Below are 10,914 nucleotides of genomic sequence, written 5' to 3'. Positions count from 1 at the left end.
TAAATGTAGAAAAAGCTGATCTGTTTCTTTTCTTAAAAAAAATAAAGTTAAAATGAAGTAATACTAAGGATTAGGATAGTATAGAAAAGAATTATTTGATATATTTCGATAAGAAAATACGGTACGAAAAGGTAATTCTGTCATTGATCGTTCATATTTCTTAATGTTATATTCAGGATTATCATCTAAGTGAACAATTAGACACAGTATATATGTATCAAATACGGGTAAGTATCAGTTTCCCGAATAACAATAATCACGATACCACCTGTTTAGTCATTAATTTCAAATCTATCAACTAATTAGATTGTCAATGGTGCTTTAGAGTAGTAACTTAGGATAGCTATTAATATATGCTATAATTAACAACTTATGGTTACGGATATTGTTAAGTATTTTCAAATAAATTAGCTTATTAAATCATTGCTTCCTTTAGAAAAAATAAAGGAAAAGAGACGGCGAGAAAAAAAAGAGAGAGAGTGGTACTTACAAGTGGGATAATTCCAGTGACCTTGCTGCACTAAGAAGACTGGTTTTTAGTTCGACGATAATGTGATTGCATTCAACTTTATGTCTTAAAACGATTGTCCATTACATTTTGTCTATCAGGACAACAAGGGAATCATTTGAAAAAAAAGGCAATAAAATAATTTTATCTCTTACTTCCTGTCTGCCTAATTTTGCATTCATTGAAAATATTTTCGGAACTGATTTCATACAAGAGGAAATTGAAGTTTTATTCGAAATTTATGCTTAAATCTTTGCTTATTAAAACCACTCTTATATTAGAAAGAGAGAGAAAAAAAAAGAAGGCATGAATTGCCTATAAATGTTTGTATTTATTTTAAATCAGTTTTATTAAAAAAGAAAAGTGCGTATCATTCAAAATAAAGCAATTGTTTCTTTTTCTTGATTGTATGTTCTTTTTCATCTTCATTACTATTTTTCTTTTTTCTCTTTTTCGAAATGTGGTTTCCAAAATTACCTTAGATTTGCTTCCATTATCAAGTACTTCTTCACAATAACATTAACTATCATGAGCGTATTCTTTATTTTGAATTTATTTTAAAAAAAAAGTGGTAATTTTTAGAAAATTATCATTCCACAATACATGGAATTATCACTTTTACAGAAATAAATTTAACTTTTTTTTAACATAAATGTTTCAGCTCTATGTTCTATCTTTAGATCCCTTATTTTGTTTTTCTTTTTTTTTTTTGTAGAAGATGGAATGCCAGTAATAACAGAACATCCGCTTGATGTAATTGTTGCAAAAGGTGAACCGGCAACACTGAATTGTGCAGCCAAAGGTCCGGACCTCCAAATTACATGGTTCAAGGATGGAGAACCGGTGATTACAAATAATGAAGAAAAGAATTCACATCGTTTGGTACTTCATACCGGTGCTTTATTTTTACTTCGAGTTAATAATGGTAAGTTTGTAGACTTTTGTATTCTTCGTAAAACATATGCTGATTATTGCTTATACATATTTCGATTAAATCGTTTTGGAAATTTGAAAAGCCTCAATAGTTTAATGGACAGTGTATAGCGAATAGAGAAGATTATTTGCCTGTATTCGGTATGTAGTTGTAGAAACAGTAAGAAACTCATTGTAATAAACCACCCAAATAATTCCATTATACTTTAACAGAATATGTACTTGAATTGTTCCAGTTCCACTTGTTTAATAGTGGTTGCTTTGGTCTGCGTTAGTCTTGTAGGCAGTGTTCCGGACCTCAAAATGTGACATGAGGGTTATCATCTTGACCGTCATTTTTTAAATCATAGTATAGCTAGCATTGCTGTTATGCAATGGGAATGATGTGGAAATGTTTGCTAAGATTGTATGCAATAGCTTCTTCAGTTAGAAGAATGACCTTTTTAAGAATCAGTTTAACAGATTCTGAATCTTTTGATTTATTCCTTTTCAGGTAAAGGGAAAGATGCAGATTCAGGGACATATTACTGTGTTGCGAAAAATAAGTACGGTGAAGTGTGGTCAAGAGAGGCATCACTCAAGATTGCCATGCTGCGGGATGATTTCAGGATAAGGCCGAGGCCAATACAGGTATTTTGAAAAATTTTGAAAATCTTCGTTAGGATCGATACACCCTAACTATGTTTCGAGACTTGCTGTGGTTATGAAGGTCATCTGAGACGCCTCATATTGTTAAATTCGACAATTTATTTTTTAAAAAATATATAGTTGGGAGTTGTCTGTTTAAACTGCCTGATGTTAATACGTAAGTGGTCATTCGTAGAAAATAATTTTGAAGATATGTGTCTCTTGATAAAGTGACTGCATTGCAAGTACAGAATAGTATATGTCTTTCTACAGGCAGTGATTGGTAACAGAGCGGTCTTAGAATGTTCTCCGCCACGTGGCTTTCCAGAACCAGTTGTCTCCTGGCGTAAAGATGAACGCGACTTGCGTCCTCAGGATGAGGATGGTATTGTGCTACACCCAAGTGGTAATCTCGTCATCGAAAAGGTGACCACTAGATTCGAAATCCTTTTATTGTTTCACATATGAAATGAGTGCACTATTTTTTGAACAAATAGCAGGAAAAGGAAACCGTCATTTTTTTAATCATAGTATAGCTAGCATCATAGTATAGCTAGCATTTAGAATCATAGTATAGCTAGCATTTTTTTAATCATAGTATAGCTAGCATCAGGAAGTTGAATGAATATTCCAGTGAATTACGAAAGAAGGAATACTTGCGTAATTTTTATATCTTCAGGTGCAGCGATCTGATGCTGGTTTTTATCAGTGCGTGGCAACAAATATGGTTGGCGAAAGGGTATCAAATCCAGCGCGCTTATCTGTATATGAAAAACCTTATTTTTTGGTACGTTTATACCGTGTTAATCACAATTATGGAAGTTATTCCAAGTGGCTGAATACTTTGTTTGTCTCGCTAATAGTCAAGTAATTAAAAAACGTTACCAAGTGATATCTCAAGGAATGAATAAAAAGCACTTGGCATACTCTTGACGAGATGGTGCGCATCGTAGTGATGACAGAAACTGTTAGATGTAAAATTCTTCCTGAAGAGAAAATAAGTATTGCTAGCGTGTTTTAGCTGTTTTAATGGCACCGAGAAAGAAATGCATTGAGAACGGGTAGCATGAGTCTCCCTTCCATTGGTAATCTAAAAGAATTCATTTTTTTAGATTAAATCTCTCTTCATCTAACAGGCAATAAAGGAACTTTGTTCTCTACAATAAATGGTATTATATTTCAGCAAAAGCCACAAAATTTAACGGTCGAAGTAGGGTCGTCGGTACTGTTCGACTGCCGTGTTTCTGGTGATCCGATGCCTTCAATATCATGGAAGAAAAGAAATCAGCAAATGCCCGTTGGTCGAGCTTACATCGCATCAGACAATCGTGGCTTGCGCATTGATAAGTGAGTAAAACTTCTATTAGAAAGGATATTACATCTTGTAGTCGTATTAAATCGTTGTCTTTCCATCTTATTCCCGTAGTTGCATGAATAAACCTCACGTTACTTCATATAATGCGAAGCTCTCATTCTTTTTGTGTTTTTTTCTTTTTTTTTTTTTTAGAGTTCAGCCAAATGACGCTGGGGAATATATCTGTCAGGCGAAAAACCCTGCTGGAAGCATCGAAACATCAGCTCTGTTAAGTGTACATGCTGCGCCATCTTTTACAAAAACTCCTCGTGATGTACTTGTTGATTCTGGTTCTGTTGCAAAATTCCGTTGTGAGGCAGAAGGCCAACCGCAACCAGCATTGTTTTGGTCAAGAGAAGGCCAACAGGTTTAATGCTTTTTTCATTCATACAAAGTTAATCGGTGTTTTGTTAGAAAGGATATGAAATAATGTAAAGGTAATCAGTGGTTTTTCGCTTTTAATTGATGACCTTTTATTCTGGATTGATTCTCATCGTAATAGGTTGATATATATATATAATGAAATAAAGTGCATCTTGAAATTTAAAGATTCAAAATGCACTTCTGATTTTGATTTTAGGAGATATTCTTTCCGGGCCACATATCTTCAGATGGAAGAATAAAGGTGACTTTTGATGGTGATCTTACTGTTGCGGATGTAAGACCTGCTGACGAAGGCAATTACGTTTGTGCTGCAATGAACCTAGCCGGAAGTAGTCTGACCAAAGCTGCGCTAAAAGTAACGAGTAAAAGTGAGTTTTGCATAACGATAAGTAGGGAAATTCATTCTCCTGTATATCATATTGTAAGTTGTGGCAGCTAATGTAGTACGGTCTGTGAAGCAGTAATTGCTTTCGCAACAGATGGATATTTTTTGGATAAATTTGGAGCCACCCACATCATCTTAATTTTTTGAACATTGCCTTTTTTAATCTTAAACCGTTATGCATGTCTCTTTCTTAGACATACTGAGAATAAGATAAATCAGGACTAGGTTTTCTGAAAATTGTATAAGCCATTGATTTTGGTATCACTTTAATCTAACAACAGACAATTTGAATCTAATTTTTCTTATTTAAAAAAGAACGATATTTTTGATTAGACGAAACAGTTTGTTGGCTCAAATCGTAAATTTCATTGAGCAAGCCGATATGCGGTTATATTTGATAGAAGAGCACATTATTATTGGTTTAAAATACAGCGCATTAAATAATTGGGGTGGACTTACCTGGTAGTTATGTCTTTCTGGGAGATTTTAATATGGAAACGAAAGACTCAAACAAGCAATAATTTGCATAGATTTTTCCTATTTCTACGGAAGTTTCACTACGGTAGCTAGCAAATAGATTTGATACAATATTTGTTGGACGGTAGTTCTTTAGTTTCAAAACAGTGCAACCATCCATTCCCTAAATGATATTAGTAGTTGTACATGACAAAATTCTCTCTACCTGTGGCCATTTCCTCTTCCTCCTTGAATCTTAACATCTTTTTTCATTATTTCTACTACTAGTAATACTTGGAGCAGTATTAATTCGGCTATCTCTAACTGTATGTTTTATCTTCGACTCATTTAGTCGTTATCTATTAGCACATCGATTACTCATTCTTCACAGCTATCATAAGGACCACTTTACCTTACGATCTTCATTATAAGACACAGAAAGGTGTGAGGAATAACTGTTTCAGTGATTATCAATACTATAGCGGATCAGTGTTATCAGTACTATAGCGGATCACTCTAATGATTTTACAATCTAATTTGAGTTTTCGTTCACAGCAAAATTTTTACAAATTCCATCTGTAAGTTTATTAATAAGCGTTTCATGCTTAATGGAAATTAGAATCGATTTTCTTGTATGAAATGAAAAAACTTCCACATTTCGTGCATATCATTACATCTGGTAGTACTTTTTTCGTTATGGCAAATTTTTAGTTTCGTTCTTATATTGGGTTCTTTTATAGATTTATTAATCGTATTATTATCACAGATGTTTGATGTCTGCTGGGCTTGACTGGAATGTTGTTAGGTTATTTTTATCGGCTGTAATATTGCAGCTGCAGTGTCGCGTATTTAATGGCAATTTGAATTTCATCATCTTTTCCGAGCATTTTTTTCTGTACAGATATGACATTCCTGTTTTTCACGGCCTTGTTAAAAGCCTTTAATATATATATTTTCGAATTATAGGGATAAAAGTATCAAACATGTCATCTTGAAAATTCTGAAGAAATATATAAGTTTGAAAATCCGATTAATAGAAAAGTAGATATATGCGTTGTACTTCTGCTGCTTACTTCCGGAGTGCTGCATGCTGTCTGTTTCGTGAAGTTGATGGTCATCAGTACATTGTTGTGATAACGATAAATTTTCATGTGGTTGTCTGATCAGTGCGGAAAGAAGATAAACTTTGGTTTTTCTCATAGTTTGTTTTTCCAATCACCAAAGTTCAGGGTTATTTGTCACATCGTTCTGATTTTTCATTATTGAGAAATGAAGAAAGAGTCAATGAGCTGATGTCATTATTTGCAAAATACGGTCATTGTGTAATAATTTTATTTAATGAATCAGTAAGGACTGTTTATAAATTGTTATGTGGCAATATATCTCTCTAATTGCGTCATTAAGGATAATCTGAGATTCCGTATTGCTGTCTCAGAAATGATATATTTGCTTTTGTTGTGATTTAATTTTAATTCCTTGTTGACCGTTAATGACCTGAATTTCTCCATCATTCTGAGCTTATTTCTTTTCCCACAACGAATATCTTTTAGCAGTGACAAAATTTATACGTATTAAATTTTTTGAAAAAGTGTTTTGAAGTCATGTGTTCTGAATAGCACGAAAGAAGTCATCAGTCTCTACCAGTTAAGATTTTATTAAATTCCTCAAACCTTTATATATACATTGTATATATGTATATATATATAATGCGGAATTAAACTTATTTTCATAGAACAAAAATTCATTAAATGCAGATGTATGTAAGGAAATAATTTTTAGTTTCTTATTGGAATTGCTAACGAGGAGATTGTTCCATTCATTCAAGCAATGGTGTTAACGGTTGTTTGCTTGATGAGTAGTCAGCAGACTATGAAAACTATCACTTCCGTTTATGAATGCTAGTACTGACTCTTTAATTAGCAAACATAGCTAATGCACGGTTTATCCAAGTTGCAGAAATCGATTCAACGGGAACTGCATAATGCTACTTGTCATCCATAGTGCAGGATAATTCATTAATTCTTCGTTTTGTGAGATGTGTATCATTAACTAATAGAAATCAACCATTTGACTACTTTTCACTTCATTTTTGGTTAGAAGGGCAGCTTAAACTCTATAGGATCTCAACGCTGAATTTTACAGTGTCATTTCATATGTTAGGTTGGGCTAGTTTTACGAGCACTAGACTTAGACTCAATAATACTATCACTAATCACTAAGGGAAAGGACATAACGAAAGAAACGTTGAAGCGCTAAGCTGAAATCTTTAAAAGGTTTGTGCAGACTCGAGTGACTGTGTTAAGTTTATTCAATGCTGTAGCTATGTTCTTCAAATGTCTCATTTAGACTTACAAGGTCACAGTGATTTTTTCAGAAAACACAATATTTGTAGAATTTTGTAGCATTCTTATCTTCATTTTGGTGGAATTCAAAAAAAGTGTAATTGAAGTTTTTGGAAATTGAAATTGTCATACTAAGTACACGAACTCCAAACTTGTTTTTGCTGCATAAATTAGGTGAAAAGAAAAACTTGAATAATTATGGAAAGAGGATGTGAAAAGATGATGATAGGTTTAAGAAGATTCAGGAAAATTACTCATCAAAATGTAAACATTCGAAAACATGCTGGTCTCTTGGTCCATTTCACCATACATTTGTACAAATTCCTTGCAAATAGATAATTGTTATGCAGATTGTGCCGAATACCAACATTCACACCAAGAAAAAAAAAAAGAAGCATTATTCAAACAAAGTTATTATATTCATACGTTAAGAGGCTTGTGAAGTTACTGTGAGGGAAAGAGAGAGAGAGAGAGAGAGAGAGAGAGAGAGATTAGAAAAATCGAACGTGGCATGATTTAATACTATGCAGATGTTTACTTGTATCAGTGGCATTCAGTATTGGACAATCTTTTGAAGTCACCTATTAAATAGCAGTCTGTGACAGAGGAAGAGAAAGGGTTAGAGGTCAGTCCATGCGGTTATTTAGTATAGTCACATCAATGACAGTTGCAATATGCCATTCATTTACAGCTTAACAACCTATAAATCAAAGATACAAATTTCAAATGCTTCATTCATTTCGTTTTTGATTATTCAGTAACTTCAATTAATTATATTCGCAATAAGCAGGTGCAAAAGGTGCTACAGTTTGTATGAAATTCGAGATCGTTGAGAAGGATAAGGATCGGTTTGCATGCTCTAGTGAAATGATGTTTCGAATGGACCTTTTATCCCACTAATAATCGGTTATGAGGCATTATTCTTTTCATTCCCCATAATGTAAAATGCTGGATTGATTGATGAGTTATTTATGCGACGGAAATCTGATGATGATGTGTGGGTATAGATAGTTTGATTTCCAGCATCATAAGTAGAAATGACCAGGCAGGCATTTGGCACTAACTGGTGATTGCGGAGATAATTTGTGTATTGCTTGGCTATTTACATGACGATAAATGAGCATTTATGATGGGTGTCAAATTACTTGACGACCTGGTCAACGTTGACCATTCGGTCCATTCGGCGGTAGCAATAGGAAGGTGCATCGCCACATTCATAAGTACCATACGTTGAAGGTAGCGAAACATGTGGTAAATTACTCTTCTCCTCATTCCCTCTACATCAATTTCCTTCTTTACCGAACGCAAATTAGCGTCTTCCACCTCTGTTTCGTTGGGTTGTTGTTGACCCTTTTTAAATATAGCTGTGTTGTGAGAGGATGGATCTTTCTCCACCTTCTCTCCCTGTCCGTATCACATGTTTCAACAGCAGTCTATACCAATATCAGTTTGACCTTGCAAGATTATTTCACCTCACTGAATCTCTTTATCGTTGCTTCGTACAGGTATCGTTGGCTCGCTAGATAACGAGTAGAGGAAGAAGATAAGGCGAATGAGAGACATTGTCATACTTTCTAGCTTCCGTTTAGGAATCATTTCACTCTTTCCGTTTCTTCCCTCCTTTTCCCGTTGGTCATTCAGGTCATTTAGGATGTATTCTTTACACCCTATTCATTGTTTCAGTTTCGATGAGATTATATACAGCAAAGAGAGTGCCAACCGCCGTGTATTTTCTTTTTCCTTTTGTTATGTCCCACTTTTACGGCTAATTACAATCATTGAAGGTATCCATCACTTGAGTATCCTCTCTGTTGCCTCTTCCTAACATTGTCCACTTCCTTTCTGGCATCTACAGGGAAACACTTTACAGACAAACATACACACACGCACATACACACACATGCACACACACACACACATGCACACATACATATATCGGATGAGAGAGATGCCTCGATGGTGTCCGCTACATCCTTTTGGACGCTTTCGGTCGAAGAAAGGTGTCAGAAATTGTGTAAACGTTGTCAGTTATCGTGCGCTGTATACATTTTGATTCGATTTGTTGGTAGATGATAAATACTGTCATCGCTCTCCATCATAACTTCACTTATACTCGAGACCATAGCGGTTGATTCAGTGTAGCTGCCATTTTCAGCCTTCATCTAACTGTCATACACTTCTCTCTCTCTTCCATCTGTTCGCCTTATATTGGCTTACATTATGTGTTATAATTATTGCTCGCTTATTAAACGAATAATATGTTGATAAGCTAAGAATGATGCTTAACTTGTAAAAGTATATTCTGATGTGGTACTTTGTAGTGAAATTTCATTTCATTCTCTTTTAATTTTGAAATTATCGATGAAATTTCATCGCTGACATCTTTTGGAATTATTTTTATTGTTTATATTTTTTAAGATTAATTTCATTGCTAATATCTTCCATGGTTCCGCTCATGCTTGATATCAGCCAACCGTGATTCATCTTTCTTTTTCATTAATTTTTCTTTTCTTTTTCTCTCTCTCTTTCTTTTTCTTTTCGTAGAAGAAGGGAAAGGAAATGGTAGAAAAGACGATAACGTTGATGGAAAGATTTCATGCACACTTAGTCACATTTTGTTTGTAGAACTTCCACAGCTAATGATATATCACTGGAATCGTTGACACTTCTATAGTTTGCTTTAAAAAAAAAAAATTCCTCATGACATGACATCCTGAATTATATTTCCAGTTTTACGACAAATCTTTCATCCATCAATGTAACAATTATTATGTCACCTTAGGCCGATTTTGCTCCTTTCGGTTACTTAACTGTTGCACCTCCAAATGCATACACTGGGCAGTTTACACTTTTCTCCTTAAAAGATATGCAATAGCAATTTTTTTTCCCACGATTAATTGAAATCTTTCATCGTTTATTTCGCTGAATAGAAGGTTATTCCTCTGGGAAAGATTAATGGGTCGTTATCAGTATTATTTAAAAAAAAAAAAACGAAAACGGAATAGATAGAAATGGTTATAATAATTATCATTGTTGAATGATGAATCTTTAAGAAAAAAGAAAAAAACTTTCCCTCTCCTTTCCAAACATTACCTGTCAGGTAGTTGTTGTTGAATTCATTCGTTTTTTCTTTTTTTTGCTTTCTCATGTTTAAATTCAGCAATATTCTGCTTGCTCTTTCAATTTCATGTTATTTAATTCTTTCTTTCATATCTTTTCCTTAATATAACTGACGTATCCTTCCTTTTATCACTTGTTTAACTATTCGCCCTTGTCTTTTTCCCTGCCTTTCGTCTTTATTGTTTTCTTTTTTTTCTACTGCCAATAGCTTTAAATCATTTTTTCCTTTTTTTTTTTTTTTTTTGAAGCTGCCAAGTTAATAATCTTTCTTTTCAACAACAGTAAATGTTAGCAAGGTTGTCTTTTGTTCTTGTAGCATAATACTTTTAAAATAAGCTTACATTGCCAGTGATTCTTTCAGAAATGAATAAGTAAAATATTAATGATGTTCATATTTTATTGAACTGTAATGTTCATTTTACTGTTATATTTCAATGAAAAAATGTACATATTACACATAGTAAACATATACAATCAATTAGTTCCAACACATCCATTTCTCTTTCTATTAGTTTTGACCATTTGTTTCGTTTCGCTAACAGATATGTAATAGCCAGAATGAACAGGAGATAAGTATGGTAAGAGGTATAACGACTGACACTAGTTTCATCGATGCTCATCCATTGCTATAGTATATGTTTAATGCGATTCTCAATCAATGTCTCTCAAATATTAATCTATCATTAATAATTTCAAGAAATGACATTTCAACGGATTTTCATCTATCTTTTATTGATTTGATTATGATAAATTTGGCAGTATATGAAATATTATGAATATACATTAGTCCATACATGAAGTTTAA

General features: G+C 33.6%; 1 protein-coding gene across 1 annotated transcript in view; it reads left to right on the top strand.

The window, feature by feature from the left end:
* Positions 1–1,217: 1,217 nt before the first annotated feature.
* The window catches only part of LOAG_17117 (immunoglobulin I-set domain-containing protein), a gene marked incomplete at its 3' end in the record, with an annotated part of 17,535 nt that continues 7,838 nt past the window's right edge, over positions 1,218–10,914 (top strand). The window contains exons 1-7 of the mRNA XM_020449776.1: positions 1,218–1,433; positions 1,935–2,071; positions 2,342–2,494; positions 2,748–2,855; positions 3,252–3,415; positions 3,576–3,789; positions 4,003–4,174. Coding sequence (XP_020306649.1) covers positions 1,232–1,433; positions 1,935–2,071; positions 2,342–2,494; positions 2,748–2,855; positions 3,252–3,415; positions 3,576–3,789; positions 4,003–4,174 — 1,150 coding nt within the window. The 5' untranslated portion in view covers positions 1,218–1,231. The remainder of the gene's footprint in view (positions 1,434–1,934; positions 2,072–2,341; positions 2,495–2,747; positions 2,856–3,251; positions 3,416–3,575; positions 3,790–4,002; positions 4,175–10,914) is intronic.

The sequence above is a fragment of the Loa loa genome, assembly GCF_000183805.2.
Source record: "Loa loa unplaced genomic scaffold supercont3.41, whole genome shotgun sequence".
Taxonomy (NCBI): domain Eukaryota; kingdom Metazoa; phylum Nematoda; class Chromadorea; order Rhabditida; family Onchocercidae; genus Loa; species Loa loa.
Note: the sequence above shows the minus strand (reverse complement) of the source record. Positions and strands in the feature narration are given on the sequence as shown.